At 35.9% G+C, this 21,436-nt stretch overlaps 1 protein-coding gene across 6 annotated transcripts in view; it reads right to left on the minus strand.

Moving 5' to 3' along the window:
- Window positions 1-21,436, minus strand: part of WDSUB1 (WD repeat, sterile alpha motif and U-box domain containing 1) — a 62,660-nt gene that overhangs the window by 2,735 nt on the left and 38,489 nt on the right. For all 6 annotated transcript variants that reach the window (XM_042994533.1, XM_042994534.1, XM_042994535.1 and 3 more), the window contains one exon: window positions 16,333-16,473. In XM_042994533.1, the coding sequence (XP_042850467.1) occupies window positions 16,333-16,473 (141 nt within the window). The remainder of the gene's footprint in view (window positions 1-16,332; window positions 16,474-21,436) is intronic.

Raw genomic sequence — 21,436 nt, forward strand, 5'->3', positions numbered from 1 at the left:
TTTCTCTGACTTATTTTACTTAGCACAATGCCCTCAAGGTCTATCCATGATGGCACAAATGTCAGGATTCTTCTTCTTTTTTTTTTTTTTTTTTAATGGCTGAGTTACATTCCATTGTGTACATATATATTTTCTTCATACATTCATCCACTGGTGGACACTTGGGTTATTATGTCTTGGCTATTCTAAATATTGGCAATGAATGTGGAGGTACAGACATCTTTTGAAATTAGTGACTTGCTTCCTTTGAATAAATACCCAGAAGGGGGTTGCTGGATCATAAGGTAGTTCTATTTTTAATTTTGGGGGGGGGGGGAATCTCCATATTTTTCATAGTGATTGCACCAACTTACATTCCAACAAAACAGTGCATAAGAGTTCCCTTTTCTCCACATCCTCACCAACACTACATTTTTTGTTTTTATATATTTTATTTTTTTTATTCTGCCTCCCTTGAGAGAATGTGGACCCATAGTTACTGTATTCTCTATCCCTTGGTCTCTTTTTGGTGTTTTTATTTATTTATTCATTTATTTAAATATGTAATTTATTGTCAGGTTGGTTTCCAGTGCTCATCCCAACAGGTGCCCTCCTCAATGCCCATCACCCACTTTTCCCTCCCACCCCCCATCAACCCTCAGTTTATTCTCAGTTTTTAAGAGTCTCTTATGGTTTGCCTCCCTCCCTCTTTTTTTTTTTTTTTCCCTTCCCCACCCCCATGGTGTTCTGTTAAGTTTCTCAGGATCCACATAAGAGTGAAAACATATGGTATCTGTCTTTCTCTGTATGACTTATTTCACTTAGTATAATACTCTCCAGTTCCATCCACGTTGCTACAAAAGGCCATATTTCATTCTTTCTCATTGCCAAGTAGTATTCCATTGTGTATATAAACCATAATTTCTTTATCCATTCATCAGTTGATGGACATTTAGGCTCTTTCCGTAATTTGGCTATTGTTCAAAGTGCTGCTATAAATATTGGGGTACAAGTGCCCCTATGCATTGTCTCCTGTATCCCTTGGGTAAATTCCTAGCAGTGCTATTGCTGGGTCATAGGGTAGATCTATTTTTAATTTTTTGAGGAACCTCCACACTTTTCCAGAGTGGCTGCGCCAGTTTGCATTCCCACCAACAGTGCAAGAGGGTTCCCGTTTCTCCACATCCTCCCCAGCATCTATAGTCTCCTGATTTGTTCATTTTAGCCACTCTGACTGGCATGAGGTGATAGCTCAGTGTGGTTTTGATTTGTATTTCCCTGATGTGGAGTGACATTGAGCATCTTTTCATGTTCCTGTTGGCCATCCGGATGTCTTCTTTAGAGAAGTGTCTGTTCATGTTTTCTGCCCATTTCTTCACTGGATTATTTGTTTTTCGGGTGTGGAGTTTGGTGAGTTCTTACAGATTTTGGGTACTAAACCCTTGGTCTGATACGTCATTTGCAAATATCTTCTCCCATTCCGCTGGTTGCCTTTTAGTTTTGTTGATTGTTTCCTTTGTAATGCAGAAGCTTTTTATCTTCATGAGGTCCCAATAGTTCATTTTTGCTTTTAATTCCCTTGCCTTTGGAGATGTGTCAAGTAAGAAATAGCTGCGGCTGAGGTCAGAGAGGTTTTTTCCTGCTTTCTCCTCTAGGGTTTTGATGGTTTCCTGTCTCATATTCAGGTCCTTCATCCATTTTGAGTTTATTTTTGTGAATGGTGTAAGAAAGTGGTCTAATTTCATTCTTCTGTATGTTGCTGTCCAGTTCTCCCAGCACCATTTGTTAAAGAGACTGTCTTTTTTCCATTGGATATTCTTTCCTGCTTTGTCAAAGATTAGTTGGCCACACTTCTGTGGGTCCAATTCTGGAGTCTATTCTATTCCATTGGTCTATGTGTCTGTTTTTGTGCCAATACCATGCTGTCTTGATGATTACAGCTTTGTAGTAGAGGCTGAAGTCTGGGATTGTGGTGCCTCCCGCTTTGGTCGTCTTCAATATTACTCGGGAAGCATCACAATCCCAGACTTTTTTTTTTTTTTTTTTTTTTTAATAAGCATTTCTAACAGGTGTGAGGTGACTGCTCATTGTGGTTTTGTAATTCCCTGATGATTAGTAACGTTGAGCACCTTTTCATGTACTTGCTGACCCTCTGTAGGTCATCTTTGGGAAAATGTACATTTAGATCCTCTGTTCATCTTTTATTCATTTTTTGCTATTGAGTTATAGGAGTTCTTTATATATTTTGGATATTAATCTTTATCAGATATGTGATTTGTAAGTATTTTCCCCCATTTTGTAGGCTGCCTTTTCACTTTGCTGATGGTTTCTTTTGCTGTGCAGAAGCTTTTCAGTTTGATGTAGTCCCACTTATTTTTGCTTTTGTTCCCTTTGCTTTCAGTGTGAAATAAAAAAAAAAAAAAAAAAAATCATTGCCAAGCCAGATATCAAGGAGCTTACCACCTATGTTTCTTCTGGGAGTTTTTTGGCTTCATGTCTTACACTGTCTTTAATCCATTTGGAGTTGATTTTGTATATGGTGTAAGGTCCCATTTCATTCTTTTTGCACACGGCTAATGTTTTCCTAGCACCAATTAATGAAGAAACCATCCTTTCCCCATTGTATATTCCTGGCTCCTTAGTTGTAGATTAATGATCATATATGTGTGGGTTTATTTCTGGGCTCTCTATTCTGTTATATGTCTGTTTTTATGCCAACACCATACTGTTTTGATGCTATATATAGCTTTGTAATATAGTCTGAAATCAGGAAATGTGATGCCTCCAGCTTTTTCATTAAGATTTCTTTGGCTATTCAAGGTCTTCTGTGCTTCCACACAAATTTTAGGATTGCTCTATTTTTGTGAAAAATGCCATTGGAATTTTGATAGAGATTATACTGAATCTATAGATTGATTTGGGTAGTATAGACATTTTAACAATATTCTTTCAATCCATGCCTTTCCATTTCTTCATGTATTCTTCACTTTCTTTTCTCAATATATTATAATTTTCAGTCTATAGATTTTTTACCTCCTTGGTTAAATTTATTCCTAGGTATCTTTTTTATTCCGTTGTAAATGGGAGTATTAATTTCTCTGACAGCTTGTTACTAGTGTACAGAAATGCAACAAATTTCTGTGTATTAATTTTGTATCCTAATACTTTAATTTGTTGATTAGTTCTAAAAGTGTTTTTGTGGAGTCTTTACACTTTTCCATGTATAAAAACATGTCATCTGCAGAGATCATTTTACTTCTTCCTTTCCAATTTGGATGTCTTTTCTTTGTGCTTTGCTTCACCTAACTGCTCTAGCTATGACTTCCAGTACTATGTTGAATAAAAGTAATGAGACTAGGCTCTCTTATTCCCAATCTTAGTGGAAAAGATTTCAACTTTTCACTGCTGACACTGATACTAGCTGTGGGCTTTGTCCTATATGGCCTTTATTATGTTGGAGTACATTCCCTCTATACCCATTTTGTTGAGTGCTTTTATTATAAATGAATGTTGGATTTTGTCAAAGGCTTTTTCTGCATCGAGATAGGATTTTTATTCTTCATTGCTGTCAATGTGATATATGATGGTGATTTACAGAGGTTGAACCATTCTTGCATCCTTGGAATAAATCCCACTTGATCATGGTGTGTAACCCTTTTAATGTATTGAATTTGATTTGCTAAAATTGAGGAATTTTACATCTATGTTCATCAGGGATATTGGTCTGTAATTTTCTTGTAATGTCCTTGTCTGGTTTTGCTATCGGGGTAATGCTGCCCTTATAAAATGAGTTTGGAAATGCTCCCTCCTTTTCTAGTTTTTGGAAGTTTGAGAAGGATTGGTATTCCATGAATGTTTTTTGTACCTTTGGAATATTGGCACTTCATCAGTTTTTCAGAGATTTCTCTTGGATTTTGAGTCCAGGTTAGGAAATGTCTCTATTTCCAGATTATCAAGGAATTTATCTGCATTTTCTTCTGGGACTTGTTTATCTCTAATCCATTTGAAATTTACATGTACAGTATAAGATGAAGCCAGTTTTACCCTTTTCCATATGGTTATTATGTTGTAAGAATACCACTTGTTAAAAGTATTTATTACCACTGACTTAACATACGCCATTTTTATCATTCACTAAATGATTTCCAAATGCACTTGTATCAATTCCTCGATTAAAAAAAAAATTATTTCCATTCTGTTTATTCATGTGCCAATCTCGTACTGTGTTATATAGAGGCTTAAAACATGTTTTAATATTTGATAGGACTAAGTGATACTGTTTTATTTTCTAGGTTATTTGTTGTGTGGTCCTTCCAATGGAATCTATCATCATCATCTGTATCACTAGGAAAAAAATCTAATAGTGGCATCTTGCTGACATTGTATCTTCAAATTAGTGGGGTATGCTTTCCATTTGTTCCAAGTTTACTTTGTAGGGATGTGTTATAGTCTTCTTCATGTTGATCTGGTACATTGTCCTCTGTTATTTTTTTTTTATTGAAATTGACAATGTTACATTAGTCTCAGCTGTACAACATACTGATTTGATAAGTCTGTATATTGTGCTATGCTCACAAGTGTAGCTACCATTGGTCACCATACAATGGTATTACAATACTCTTTGGCTATATTCCCTATACCGTACCTTATATCCCCCTTATTCCAGAAGTGGAAGCCTGTATCCCTGTTCTCCTTCACCAATTTTGCCTATTCCCCTACCCCCCTCCATTCTGGCAATCATGAGTTTATTCCCTGTATTTATGGATCTGTTTCTGCTTTTTATTATTTCTTTTTAGATTCCACATACAACTGAAATCATATATTTGTCTTTCTTTGTCTGACTTCACTTAGCATAATATCCTCTCAGTCCCATGTTGTGACAATGTTATGCCTTTTAACTGCTTTTTGTTTACATATATTTACACACAAGTGAAAGGCTATTGATTCCTCTTTGATTTAACTTGCTAAATGCTGATTAGACTTATTAAGCTATTGTTGCTAAGCTCCAAATTCATGCACAATACTGGGGATTCAGCATGCTGGAGCCAGGATAATGCAAACCACATTTCTGCTTTTGTCAGTTGACTCCTTGTTAGATCTTACAATAGGAATCTTCTAGAGGAAGACAAAAACAGAGTGAAATCTCCTATCAGTGTTGTGCCTGGCCATGGCCCTTCATCTGGCAGGGGTAGTTGGTTATACTCTCCAGATTTTTTTGCTTGTTTCTTTGCAGGTGTATGCCCAAATTTGTCCTATCCTACCCCTTTAGAGGCACCAGTTGGGTAGTACCCCTTCTTTAAAGGCCTGAACTCTGGTTCTGAGAGACCTGTGTGAGGTTCTGATAACCTCAACTTGCTTATGTTCCCCAGAGTCCTAGAGATGGTACATGCTTTCTGTAGATACTGTTACTGCCTTTTTGAGATATAATTTACACACCACAAAATCCACCCTTAGTATACAATTTAATGGTTCTTGGTGGTGATGATTGCTTAACTTTGAATTATACTAACTTCGAAACATTTTCATCACTCAGAAAAATCCTGTACCCCTTAGCATTCACTCTCCCCTCTCTTGGCAACCACTCATCTACTTTCTGTCTCTGTAGATTTGCCTATTTTGGACATTTCCTATAAATAGGATCATACAATATGTAGTCTTTGGTTTCTGGCTTCTTTCACTTAGCATGTGTCCAAGGTTCATCCATGTAGCACGTAGAAGTATTTGTCCTTCTAGCTGATCAGTATTCCATTGTATGGACATATCACATTTTATTCATTTATTCAGTGATGGGACATTTGGGTTATTTCCATGTTTTGGCATATCAATAAGGCTGTGAGTATTCACGTAAACTTTGTGTATGAATGTTTTCAATTCTCTCAGATGTAGATCTACAATTGCTAGACATGGTGACTGTGTTTAGCTTTTTGAGGAAGTGCCGGTTTTCAACAACAGCTGTACCATTTTACATTTCCATCAGCAATATTTCTGCACATGCTTCCAACACATGTTAGGTTCTAGTTTTTGCCGTAGGTGTCAAGTGGTATCTAAATGTGGTTTTGATTTTCATTTCCATGATGATATTGGACATCTAATACTTATTGACCGCTTGTAGATCTCTTATGAAGAAAGGTCTATTCAAATCCTTTGCCTAGTTTTTAACTGGACTGTTTGTCTTACTGTTGAATTGTAGGAATAGTTTGACAGGAAAACGTATTCCATTTTTATTTATAAAAATCTGAGTATAATGGGGGTACCTGGGTGGCTCAGCTGTTTAAGCATCTGACTCTTGGTCTCCACTCAGGTCTTTATCTCAGGGTTGTGAGTTCAAGCCCTGTGTTAGGCTCCATGCTGGGCATGAAGCCGACTTAAAAACAAAACCAAAAAAAATTGAGTATAATGAACCTCAATCTTATGTAGTACCATCACGCTGGCCTATTACTGATAAATGATGTGCATGTTAATATTATTACTATGTGGAACATTATGAGTTCATTAACAGCTAATTCATGTGTCACGAGGCTACATAAATCTGATAATAGAATGTTTTTGACCTTCCAGATGAAAGAGGCCCACTTTTGTTATTAATTTCTTAGTTATGTTCCATTGTGGAGAGATAATGCTGTTTGTGTTACTTCTGGTAGTGATAGTGTTCGGTGCTTAAATGTGCTTAATATTTATGAATGTCCCATATCTGTTTTAAAAAGCGTACTTTCTATTTTGAACATTCAGGGTTTGATACACAGATCTATTTTCAACTGAGAGATACGATCAAGCCTATTACCGTGCTTTTTCCTCACACTGTAGTTTCTACTTTAAGAAAGTTGTTGCTGTTTGAGACTGCATAATGGTTATCTTCACTGAGACCTTTGATCTTCAATATCACATGGTATCTTTGTGTGTCTTAAAAATTTGTTTTTTGGTCTGAGGTCTATGTTTGCAGACAAGTATGTAACCCTTCTTTACTTTTACTTGCAACTGTGTCATTTTTGCCTATCCTTTTATTTCTACCCTCTCTGAATCCTTGCTTTTAGGTTAGATTATGCTTTGTTAGCTTATGTCAAATCTTTTTTCTCTTTAGGGAGGAGTTAAATCCACTGGTAGAATTACTGAGCAATAAATTGGTAAGACTTATCATTCTTTTTATATATCACATAAATAAACTTTCACTATAGGAGCTAGTTTCACCAATTTTAATGCTTAGGGAGGTTTGTATTTTTGATGTTTTGGTTACCTTACACGTAATTTTTTTTTTTTTAATGTTTATTTATTTTTGAGAGAGAGAGAGAACTCATGCACAGGCCAGGGAGGGACAGAGAAAGTAGGAGACACAGAATCCAAAGCAGGCTCTGAGCTGTCAGCACAGAGCCCCCTGTGGGGCTCAAACCCATGGACCGTGAGATCATGACCTGAGACGAAGTCGGACACTCAACCGACTAAGCCATCCAGGTACCCCTACACTAATATCTTTTAAAAAGAGACCAAGAATACTATTAGCATCCCCTGGTTCTTTATAGTAAGTAGTACTCAAAACTTCAAATACGTTTTCCATCAGTTAATAATCAGTGAGCATATTCAATTTTTCATATTCTCTACTCTCCACTTTTAATATATATTTTATCTGCACTGTTAGAAAATGTTATCACACGGTGTTTTGTCACCTTTAATTGAATTTTCTTAGGTGAATAATTTTTCCTTGCCTGCTTGGGTGGTAGTAGTGTGTAACATGTCAAATCATTCAGTCTATGGAGGTACAGGCTTCCTACTGTAACTAAGTCAGTTACACTGGCCATAGTTTACCCTAAAGTTCAATATCAGCTTTTCATGGTTATTCTAATGAATCACTATTTTATAATACCAAGAGTTTTCTACTGGTAACAAATACTTGATAAATAGGAAAATCAGGAATTTGGGTTGGATCTATAGCATTGCTAATAAGGTTTCAGACTGTTCTGAAGTTCATCCCAGAGCAGAGGGATTATTAGAGCTACAAAGCAAAGGCCACATCCCCACCCACACATATACATAGAGCCTTTCATTCATAAATGAAAAGTCGCTGAAGCATTATTATAACTAAAAACATTTGCAGCTTATAATTTGTATTAATGACACTCCTGGTTTCTTTGAAAAATTCATGCATGAAGTTTACTACAATTAGAGTTAGCTTATTTGAAATCAAATATGTTGCCAGGGGGCCAAATGACAATATTTAAAAGAATATATGTACATATTCAGTATTAACTAAGTTTGCTTATTTTTACTACTTTTTAAAACTGACTTAAATTTTAAAACCTTCAATAAAATATTTTTTGTCCAAATGGTACCATTTGACTTTTGCTATAAATTAGGATATCAAGTTGACAAATCAAGAACTGTACCAGCTAGTTCTAAGAGGTAAGCAATATTTAATAAGTTCTACTCACAAAACTTTATTTCATAATTTAATATACTCAGATGAAGAGGTTCTGGTAAAATACCAAAGTAACAATACCTTTTTAAGATTTGTTTCTTAGACTTCTATTTCTGGTAACAAAGCAGATTAAGTGAGCCCTTATATTTCTTGCTACATTATACTTAGAAATGTGACAAAAAGGAACCATCTTTTTACATGTATAGCTGACTTCCAAGTTCAAGTGAAAAATATTAGCTAACTGGCCTGGGCTTTGAATTTATATTGTCTTTGTCCAAGAAAAAAGCTTGCTCTGTCCCCTGTTGCTCTCCAACACCTCTCTGGAGCTAAATGCCCTCTTCCTGCCCTGAAATTCCACAGGTAATACTTGACTGAATACTCAGACAACAAAGAACAGAATTAGGATCCCACAAACATCAGAAAGTGAAAACAGATACAAGCTCTGAATATTTCTAAGGAATGAACCTAAGAAACAATATCTTCTGAAGTATTTAATACTCACACAGCTAATTGTGTATAATTACTGTTCAAAAGCATTGTCAGGAATATCTGACTAGTGTAATGTTTTCATTTCTACTACCCACTCCACCCCCAAATTAAGTTTGATTTTAGGTTTCTGTAATTCTAATAATAATGTCAATTAGATTTTCTTTTGTTTAATACGATGATTCTAAAATTCATCAGGAGGTCTGAATGGGCAAAAATTGGGCAAGCCAATTTTTAAAAAGAATGAAAGATGAGCATAATTAAAGTATGGCAGTACCTATCAATATTAAGATTTTTATCCAATAGTTACATTTAAATAAGTGTACCTGTATATACTACATGACTAAGGATTTTTTCTACAGAATTACTTGGAAAACTTTATGGCACAGTCATGCCATGAAATACATCCTGTAGTTGAGAATGAGGTAGTTCTGAATATACTAACATGAAATACTCTCGGATATATTAAGTAAATGAAAGCAATTTTTTAAAAGATTGTATCATATTGCTTTGTCACAGGATGAAATTATAAATAGAAAAATATCTGGATGGATATATCAAAGCCTCCACATTTTCAAAATATATATTTCTCTATTGCTTGTTTTTCACCAATCACATGCTGCTTTTAAAAAAAAATTTTTTTAACATTTATTTATTTTTGAGACAGAGAGAGACAGAGCATGAACGGGGGAGGGGCAGAGAGTGAGGGAGACACAGAATCGGAAGCAGGCTCCGAGCCATCAGCCCAGAGCCTGACGCGGGGCTCGAACTCATGGACCGCAAGATCGTGACCTGAGCTGAAGTCGGACATTTAACCGACTGAGCCACCCAGGCGCCCCTGAATGCTGCTTTTTAAAAATACTCTGTAAGAATGCTTCTGAGGCAGTTAGTTTAACAGATAAGGTATAGAGGCCTTCTGAAACATCAAAAAGGATGTGATTAATTCAGAAAAATTCAGGAAAGAAGGGGGAAACGAGCTAGAAGAAAGCAGAATCAAGTGGAAATATGTTGGCAGGAATTAGCCCAAATTTATCAATCACAATATAAAGCCATCAGTTCAATTCCACTAAAGATGAAGACTGAGATTTTAATTCAACTTCAACTATATGTATGTTTTTGTATGTTTTCCACAGGGAACACCTCTAAAAGTAACACAGGAAGACTAAAAATAAATGAATGGCAACTCTCCCTGGATAATGCTAATTGAAAAAACCTAATCCCCAAATGTTATTTACTATATGATTCCATTCATAAGGTACTTTTGAAATGACAAAGTTTAGAAATGGAGAATAGAGGGGCGCCTGGTTGGCTCAGTCAGTTAAGTGTCCAACTTCAGCTCAGGTCATGATCTCATGGTTTGTGGGTTCAAGCCCCATGTCGGGCTCTGTGCTGACAGCTCAGAGCCTGGAGCCTGCTTCAGATTCTGTGTTTCCCTCTCTCTCTCTCTCTCTGCGCCTCCCCAACTCGTGTTCTGTCTCTCAAAAATAAATGTTTAAAAATTTTTTTTGAAAGAAATGGAGAACAGAATGAGGAGAGAGCAGGCAGGTGATGGATATAGTTAGAAAAAGGCAAAAGAAGGTGTGTAGGTTTGGAGCTGTTCTGTCTTGACTGGTGGCTGATGCTCAAACTTCCAAAAGGGATAAACTTACAGAACTTAATACACATTACATGGAGCTGGGGAAATCTAAATAAGCTTGGTAGATTGCATCAGTGTTCATATTCTACTTGTGATATATCATTTTGCAAAATGTTGGCACTGGGGTAACTGGACCAAGTGTACAGACCTGTCATTTTTTAGAACTGCATGTGGAAGACACAGGCAATACCAAATAGAAGTAAGGCTATGGAGGAACTATAATTCTTATACACTGCTGGAGGGGGTAAAGCTGTTTCAACCACTCTGGATAATAACCTGTGCATATCTACTCTATGGAATATACCCAATAACAATGCATGTGTGTTCACCAAAAAACATGAATAAAGATTCATGTCAGGTAACAATGACAGAATGGATAATTTATAGTATATTGACACATAAAAGTTAACAAATTACTGCTTTGTACAACAACATGGATAAATCAAACAATGCTTCCGAAGCTTAAGAACTCCAGAAAGACCTACTTTATGATTCGATTTAGATAAAGTTACATCAAGATGTACACTACGTTTATTTTAAAAGTAGATTGAAAGAAAAATACTATGCAACTATAAACAAAAAGAATCAAGATTAAAACAAATGAGATACAATTCAACAAAAAATATATTAAATGATGCCAACAAGTATACTTTAAGGTAACAGAAAATGCAAACCTCCAAGAAGAGAGAATACTCAGAAATCTAATTTGATGAAATTATGTATTAAAAGCTAGATTTGGAATTATAATTAAAAGAAACTTTCCTATAATAAAGCAAGAAAACTCCAATATCTCTTAAGAACACAGATACAACAATGCTGGAAATATTAGCATGTCAAATCCAGCAATAAGTGAAGAAGATAATTCAAACCCTAAAGATTCCAAAAGAAAGTTCTAAGAAATCAATTCAGCAAAGCTGCAGGATACAAAAATCAACATATAAAAATCAGCTGTGGTTCCACACACTGACCATAAAGAATCCAAAAATGAAATTAAGAAAATTCTATTTACAAATAGCATCAAAAAGAATTAAATACTTAGTCATAAACTTAAAGAGGTGAAAGACTTGTATGCTGAAAACTACAGAACATTGCTGTAAGAAATTAAACAAAAAAGGCATTCTGTGCTCGTGGACTGGAAGACAGTGGTTAAAATTCCCATACTACCTAAAGAAATTACAGAGTCCATGTGATCCCCATTGCAATCCCTTTCAAAATCCCAAAGACATTTTGTGTATGAATTGCAATAGATCCTAAAGAGCCAGAACAATCCTGAAGAAAAAAAGGTTGGAAGACTCACATCTCTTGATTTCAAAAGTTACTATATACAAAGCTACAGTAATCAAAACAGTATGGTACTGGCATAAAGACAGCTATGTAGATCAGTAGAATATAAGAGAAGCAAACCCCCACATAGTCAAGTGTTTTCAACAAGGGTGCCAAGACCATTCTTTAACAAACGGGGTTGGTAAAGTGAGTATCTGCATACAAAAGGATAAGTAGACCATATACAAAAGATAATAAAACTCAGGGGAATGCTTCAAGACATTGGATTTGGTAATGATTTCCCAAATATAACACCAAAAACACATGCAGTAAAAGAAAAAATAAACTGGACTTCATCAAAATTAAGAACTTTTGTGTATCAAAGGGCCCTATAACAAAGTGAAAAGGCAACCTGTGGAATGGGAGCTACATTTCTAAATCATATCTGATAAGGGATTGATATCCAGAATACATAAATGACTCCTATAACTAAACAACAAAAACAGATTGAAAAATGGCAAAGGACTTAAATAGACATTTCTCCAAAGAAGACATATAAAATGGTCAATAAGTACATAAGAAGGTCAGCATCCTAATCACTAGAGAAATGTAAATCAAAACCGCAATGAGCTACCACCTCACACCCATCGGGATGGCTATTATAAAACAATACAAACACCAGAAAATAACAAGTCCTGGCAAGGATGTAGAAAACTTGGAACCCTTGTGCACTGCTGGTGAGAATGTAAAATAGTGCCGCCCCTGTGGAGATGGTATGGTGGTTCCTCAAAAAATTAAATATAGAATTACTATATGACCTAACAATTCCACTTCTGGGTATATACCCAAAAGAACTAAAGGCAGGGACTTGAGCAGGTATTTGTACACTCATGTTCACAGTGGCATTATTCACAATAGCCAAAAGGGAGTAACAACCCAAATGTCCATGGCTGGATGTATATACCAAATATGGTATATCCACACGATGAAATATTTTTCAGCTTTAAAAAGGAAAGCAATTGTGACACATGCTACAGTGTGCATGAACCCCGAAGACATTATACTAAGTAAAATAAGTCAACACAAAAGGACAAATATTCCATGATTCTACTTCTATGAGGTATCCAAAATAGTCAAATTCAATACCACTGAATTGTACACTCAAAAATTGTTAAAATGGTTTTATATATATATATATGTATATCATCACAATAAAAAAAAAATCAATGAATCTAATTGTGTTAAGTAGAATAATGACTCACAAATATGTCCACATCCTAATTGGAACCTATGACTGTGTTACGTTAACATGGTAAAAGAGAACTAAGGTTGCAAAGGAATTAAGGTCACTAATAAGCTGATTTTAAGACAGGAAATTATCATATCACATGAGTTCTTAAAAGCCAAAGAGGAAGGTAGGAAGGTGGGTCAAAGAGATGCAATGTGATACAAGAAAGATACTGTCACTAGGTTTCAAGATGGAAAAAGGCCCCAAGCCAAGAAATGAAACAGTCCAAGAGGCCAGTGTATTAGTTTCCTATTGCCTCTAGAACAAAATACTACAAACTTAGTGGCTTAACACAATTTGTTATCTTACAGTTCTGTAAATCAGAAATATGACATCAGTTTCACTGGGTTGAAATCAAGGTGTCAGCAGGGTGGCATTCTCTCCAAAGGCTCCAGGGGACAGAAAATCTGTTCCCTTGTCTTTATTAGCTTCTAGAGGCTGCCTAAATTCCTTAGCACATTGTCTGGTATCAGATAATAACCTCTATCCTGTCACATCTCCTTCTCTGCCCAACTCTTCTGCTTCCCTCTTTCACTTATAAGGATCCTTGTGATTACACTGGGTCTACCCAGATAATACAAGGAGACGCTTCCATCTCAAGATCCTTAATCACATCTACAAAACCCTTTTGGCCTTGTAACATTCATAGGCTCTGGGGATCTAGGACATGGACATTCTGCCTACCACAGCTGGAAACAGCCCTCAGCTTATAGCCAGCAAAAACATACAGGCCTCAGTCCTAAAATCGCAGGGTACTGAATTCTACCAACAACCTAAATGAGTAAGAAATGGATTCTTCCCTAGAGCTACCAGCAAGGAACAGAACATGCCAATACCTTGACTTTAGTCTGTGAGAATGTACTGGGCCTCTGACCTACAGAAATGTTGTTCTAAGCCACTAATTTTGTGATGATTTGATATGGCAGCAACAGGAAACGAATACAGTAATCAATCATAATACAGGATAAAGGAGAAAAACCATCTTATTTCAGTGGATAAACATTTTAAATATTCTCAGCAATTAGAGATAGAAGAAAACTTCTCTAACTTGATAGAAGGCAGCTTACATCATACTTAATGGCGAAAGATTGAATGCTCCCCCCCCTCCCCCCGCCCAAGAGCAGATTAAGGTATGACTATCTACTCTTACCACTTCTATTCAACATTGCACTGCAAATCCTAGCCAGTGTAACAAGAAACAGGAAAAGGGGTGGGGACAGAAGGAGGCATACAAATTGGAAATACAAATCCCTACTTGCAGATGATATGATCACGTATGAAGAAAATCTATGAAAGAGCTATTATTACCAATAAACTAAGCAAGGTCACAGAATACAAAGTCAGTCTACAAAATCAACTGTGGAATACCAAGCAATGAAGAATTGGGAATTGAAAATTTTTAAAAACTACTTTTTTAAAAGTTTATTTATCTTTGATAGAGAGAGAGAGGGTGTGCATGTGCACATGCATGGGAGAGGAGCAGAGAGAGGGAGAGAGAGAATCCCAGGCAGGCTCCTCACTGTCAGTGCAGAGCCCAACATGGGCTACCCTTATGAACTGTGAGATCATGACCTGAGTGAAAATCAAGAGTCAGATGCTTAATTGACTGAGCCACTGAAGCACCCCACAACTAGTATTTATAGTGTCATAAAAATAGTAAATACCTAAGGACAGTATTAGCAAAGTGTGGGCAAAACCTATAGACTGAAATATAAAGACCTAAATAAATGGAGAGCTGTGTGATATTCATGAGTTGGAAATGTCGATTCTGAATTGCTCTATAGATTAAACACCATTCTCATCAAATTCCTGGCAAGCTTTTACACAAATTCCTGGCAACCTACAAAACATTGTGGAAAGAAGTAAAGAAGACACAAATAAATGGAAAGGCATCCTGTATTCATGGATTGGAGGAGTTAATGTTGTTAAAATTCCATACTACCCAAAGTCATCTATAGATGCAACACAACCTCCATCAAAATCCCAATGACACTTTTTACAGAAATAGAAAAAAATCCATACTAAAATTCACATGGAATCCCAAAGGACTCTAAAGCGCTAAAACAATCCTGAGAAAGAACAAAGCCAGAGGCCTCACACTTCCTGATTTCAAAACATATTACAAAGTTATAGTAATCAAAATAGTATGGTACTGACTATACTAAGACAAACATAGACCAATGGAATGAAATAACCGAGAAATAAATCCTCACATATGTGGTCAAATGATCTTCAACAAGGATGCCAAGACCATACAATGGGGAAAGACCACACACTTTTCAAATGTCCACTGAATATCCTAACAAAAACTGTCAAAATTGTTCTTTTTCATGTTCATAAAATATTCTCATTGATTAATTCTGCTTTGGAGCACACATACCATAAAAATAACCCTAAGTAATGGGTAATAATAGAAAAAAATAAGTACTAAGATATCAATGCAATGATATTTACAAAATAAAGATTTCTACTGTTTGGTGTTTGTATGTGTTTGCAAGAGTCAAAATGTAGCATACAGCCACAGTGGAATAAAGTTATTTAGGCTAAGTCAATATTTAGAAGTGTATAAAGTTTTACACAAAGATAAAAAAAATATGGATTCACTGATTACAACTAGATAAAGTATGTATGCCTATGTCTATCGACAAAGATTAGAAATTAATGTGGAATGATGCAACTTCATAATCTTTAAATCTTATTCCTGTAAGGTTGTTTAAATTCATGGTAGACAAAATAAACATAAGAGATCTCAACAGTCTATCTCAAAAACAGTATTTTAACTTGCATTCTTGTAACCGAACACGCATTTCACAAGTTTAAGTAAAGCTTGTAAAGCTTATTCCTTTTGTTCTAACCTACTCCATCCAGTTTTATTACGAAATATATAATGTTCAGGGCACCTAGGTGGCTCAGTGAGTTGAGCATCTAACTCCTGATTTCGGCTCAGGTCATGGTCTCACCATTCATGAGTTGGAGTCCCATGTCAGGCTCTGTGCTGACAGCGTGGAGTCTGCTTGCAATTCTCTCTCTCCCTCTCTCTCTGCCCCTTCCCAACTGGTTCACACACACTCTCTCAAATAAACATTTAAAAACAAAAGAAATATATAATGTTCAACAGTTTACTTCAGATTAAATGACTTAAAAAAACTTATGAGCTATAAAACAGAGATTTAAAAAACTTTCCACATTTAAACAAACTTCTGTAAACTATCTACATCATTTATTCATTTAGCACACAACACGCCCTCAAACTTACAAAAGCATCACACATACCTGATGCAATGACAGGATCTTTCATAAGCTCCCTAGTTATTGGACATAGAAATTCATCAGGAATTCCAGAAGAAAGGGTTTTCGCCTCTGTCCTGAGCTCTTCAATTTTTCTCAGCACTTTACTCCGCAGCCCTAGAGATTCTGGAAAGAAATTATTCTGTTAGGTGGGAGAACCTCTGGTAACCTTTATGCAAGTCTTTAGCAAATAGAGAGGTTATCTATTACAACCCAAAATCTTCACACATACTGTTTGACTGCACGGAATGGTTTTCTTTATAAATTCTTTAACCAATATTTATAGTACAGAATATCGTGTGGTTAAAATAAATCAGCAACTAATGGTGAGTTTATTCTAAACGAGCTTAGATTCTAAAAGTTTGAGAATTTCAGACTGCTGAATAGTAATACACCGTACAACCTTAGAAAAGGCTTGTTGTTATTGGTTATGTATTTAAGCAAAAAATTTCCTAAGAACAATTTTTAAACATCTTCAGTTTAATAATGGAAAAATTCCATCTTATATGTAAAACATTTTTGAAATTGGAAATATTATTGGCCAATCTCATATGAAACACAATCATGAAGCTCATCTGTTTGTCCCAGACTGTACACACAAGTTAAACTCACTCATTTGCATTTTTACTTTATCAAGTTTTAAAAATTACCTTCATTTTCAGCTTCTGGAAGCTGAGAGTAATTAATTGTAGGAGGCTTAGTGTTATTAGCTGTTTACCTTTTTAGAACTGACAGTTCTACTTTATTTTTTTTTTAATTTTTTTTAATGTTTATTTATTTTTGAGACAGAGACAGAGCATGAACGGGGGAGGGTCAGAGAGAGGGAGACACAATCTGAAGCAGGTTCCAGGCTCTGAGCGGTCAGCACAGAGCCTGACGCGGGGCTCAAACTCACAGACCGCGAGATCATGACCTGAGCCGAAGTCAGACGCTTAACCGACTGAGCCACCCAGGTGCCCCAGTGACAGTTCTACTTTAGACAGAGACATGTGAAGGTAGGGGGGTGGGTAGAAGAAAAAAATTACATTTCACAACACCTCACAGTTTTCATGAAAAGCCAAATCAGCTTTTTATTTTGTTGGGAGGCAATTCTTCAGGGTGTTTATACACCCCTTATGATGACTTTTTTGCAGTAATTTGTGTCCCCCCCCAGTCAGAGGGCAGATTTGTTCTGTGATAGGTACAAAGATAAAATGACTCTTGGGCTAGGTTTGCTAGCAATCCCCTCAAAAGATGAAAGAGTTTCGTGAGCTCAGGGTATCTCCGCTATGACACAGACACAAACTGCCCTCACAAGACTTCGGGGGGAAAGAAAAACCCTGAAGCTCATGCTGCTTGCTGTGCCCTGAGGAATACACTGTTTAAATCTATTTGGATTCATTGCCCACAATCTACGGAAGTGTGGCAAGTCAACCTAGCAGCCGCCTGCCTCTTAGGGACTACGGCACTGCTTTCCTAGGAATTCTTTCCTATGTAATTCACCAAAACCAAATTGAAGAGTTTTTAAACAGTTTTTTAAAAGTACCACAACATGTTTACAATTAGAAGTCATCTCATTTAAAGGGATAGTTATACAACATACAAGAAAAAGATATAGAAGCATTTAATATTATGAAAAATATATATTTCCCTGTCAAAAATATGGGTGCTAATATTTAGAATGCTTATGATTTTTATAATAGAGAACACAGAAAACCTATTTCAAAATGCCCCCAGATAAGAAAAAGTTAAATTGGGTGTTATCCGTGTCCAATTTTAATGTCATTTAAAAATGGAATCAGATCACTTTGCCCTCAGGGAAGCAATTACCAAGTGATATCCCCAGAGCTTAGCCAGAAACAAATATCTCCTTTTGTGACTGGGGGTTGGGAGTGGGTGTTATTAAATTTAATTGCTCAGGAAGAAAAGACCCTTACCAGCTGATGGCTAGTAAACCCTTAGTATGGGTAATGGGAACTATCTGGATATATTTATTGTAACTCTGAAAAGGCATGTGGTTCTTAATAAGATGTCAAGTTAAATAGGACAACAATTCCTGTACTCTCTTCTCCAACCCTGAAAATGCTACATAATTGAGAACTGATGGAGTCTACACACAAATAACAACCAAAGATATAAAACAAAACTCTGAAAAGCCCCTAAGAAAATAGCGGTAACTGGGTTCCAGAGTGAGGGATGGAAGATGGCCACTTACAGCAGAGATATGTGTACACGAATGGAAGAGAGACCTTGATACCTCTACCGTTCTACCAGCTGTGTCCTGTATGGATCACTGCTGAAGCAGCAAGGCCAGCAATGGCTGGAGGCACCATAACAAGACAGAGCTGTCGCCCAGAACTAAGAAACACAGCTCATCAGGCTGGTCACTCCATCACCTCTCCACTGCCCAGAGAGAGAGAACAACAAAACCAGAAGCCAGTTTCTCAGGAAAGAACAGAACAACAAAAACATATTTTTTAAAAAAACTATTAAAAAAAAAAACCAACTCCTGACTAGAATGGTCAAGGGAAAACAAAGACGTACAAACGATAGGAAAAGAAAAGGGAAACATGATGATAGATACAAGTAGGGATTTTTTTCAAAAGGATTTGGATAAGTCGGTGGTAGAAGCAGTATAGTTTTTTAATTTCTCCGAATCTCCACATAAAAAAAGAGTGAGAGAGCAAAATCAAATCCCACAATCTCCGCAACAAAGTAAAGTGGCGAGGCGTCTCACAAACCCCACCGTATAAGCAGGCGAGGACAAACCACCAACCTCCACAGACCTGTGGTTGACACCTGTGTGGAAGGAAGTAACAGGACATCTGACCGGCCTGAGGAAAGGAGCCCCCCCCAAATGCCCACAAGTTCCCATTGGAAAGTGTGGTGGGCCAATTTAAGAGCAGCAACTGAACTGCCCAGTCCAGCAGCAGGTCCATGCACAGGCTCACCGTAACTAGACCAGAACTAAAGGGACTGTGTCACTTTAATCGTGTATAACAACAACAACAACAACAACAAAACAGTGAATGTTCCAGTAGTTCATGATAGTTCACTTAGGCAACAAATGAAAATCTACATAAGGAAGTAGTTCTAGGAATTGAAGAAACTCAAAATCTAAGGATGTTCAGTTGCTGCATAAAGTTTGAAAAAGCATCTGATTGAACAATTTCATATGATAATTTTAAGCTAGAAAATGATAAAAATGTCTCATGTGCTTTATGGTTTCTTGGAAAGACAAGAGCAAACGGTAGAGGAACCCTTTTGAAAAAACTTCACTCCCAATTAGGACTCTATGATTGATAATTATTTGAATGTAGGTGTAAGGACTGACATGATATAGAAGAGTTCTTCAGCATTTGTCATTCCAGGTTTCTACCACTATATCATCTACAGCAATTCCACACTCCAAGGCAGGCAGCAATTTAAAATTTCTGAGACCCAAAAATAAACTGAAGCCAAGGTGCAGATGAAAGTCATGTGGCCAGATTTACTGCTTGCCTACTATCACATCTCAGAAGCGAGATGTGATAAAAGTCATACTTAATGACTTTTGAATGAGAGATTAAATACTATAGTGGAGTTCACAAATTCGTGGATTCACAAATGTCTTAAGACAGCTCTCTCTCAACGTCAAGGATCTTTTGTACCTGTAATCTGTCTGGACATTTCTTATGCAAACATGGGACTAAATATAAAGAGTTATCTTCTAGTTACAACTGGCTAGTATACCCTGGTTTCCATTAACACAATCCTAAGAAAGGATAGTTATCCTAGATTAAAGCATCAAACTCCAGCAGATATTCAAGTCTATAGAAAGTTCCTTTATTATATATTTATAAAAGGCTCACTAGAAAATTTCATAGACTGCTTGATTCCTTAAAAGTAACTTAAGTGTCAAACATAATAGATACACATACTTTGGTCTCTAACACCCCAATGTGCTTTACTGCACAATTCCTCCGTATGACGAATACACAAATTCCTATTTACTCGCGTTGACTTAGGAACTGTTCTAACAATTGTATCACAAGTCAAAAGCAAGTAAGAGAGTTATGCATGTAAAGAATAAAATTCATTATCATTTACTCATCAGTTTGCCTCTTAGCACATTTTTTCTTTAGACTCAATTTCAATTCTCTATTATGCCAATATACTATCTTAAGAATCTGCTTTTCTTAAAATTCAAGACTAAAAGAAATTCACTGTAGCTTAAAGTAGTACTTGTAGAAGATTAAAGTTAACTTCTTGATCCTTTATAATTCTTTATAATTCTATAAAAACTTTCAAATACTGTAGAATTATGTGAAAAAATAAATGCCCTAGCCCATTTACTAATTTATTCTGTTTAATTTGCCAACTTTCCAAATCTTAAACACACAGAATAGATTCCTTATTTACTAGAAAATGTTAACATTTTTGTCTCCATTCATAATAATAATTTTCCTAATTCCACTATGAGACCACTATAGAAGTTAAATTATATTTCAATTTTGGCTTGGGCCTGACCTGATAGTTCTGAAACTTATTTCACTGAAGTTTAAAATGATTGTAACTACTAATCCTGGGACTCATCCTTCAAAAACTATTTCAAATCATTAATTAAATCCTATAAGAATTTCATATTTATTTATCTATCAGAATAGAATTCTATTCCTATTGTTTTTACTATGCTTCTTTTGTTTTCAAACATCCTTTGTTGAAATCTGAAATTATTGTTTTATAGTGTTAAGTGCTTCTAAATGATAAGGTACTGTTAAGATTTATTGTGAGAGAGTAATAATAAATCAACTAATGAAGATGCAAAAATCAGCAGAAAAACAAACAAACAAACAACGCTACACTCTGTTACCAACTTTCAGGAGGAAAGAATAAATTATAAAGGCAATAAGTCATTAGAAATACAAAAATAGCTCTCATAATATGGCCGGAGTACAAAACCATCTGACCCTAAGTATTTTCACAAATCATCATTATGTTAACTTTTTAAAGGCCGTAAGATTTCAAGAGATTTAAATACACTCATATGCTATATTTACCATATAAGGAAAGTATAACACTATACTCCAAAATGGTTTAATATTTTTTTTTGTTATTTGACTCTTCATTA

The sequence above is a fragment of the Panthera tigris genome, chromosome C1 (genome assembly GCF_018350195.1).
Source record: "Panthera tigris isolate Pti1 chromosome C1, P.tigris_Pti1_mat1.1, whole genome shotgun sequence".
In the NCBI taxonomy this organism is placed as follows: Eukaryota; Metazoa; Chordata; class Mammalia; order Carnivora; family Felidae; genus Panthera; species Panthera tigris.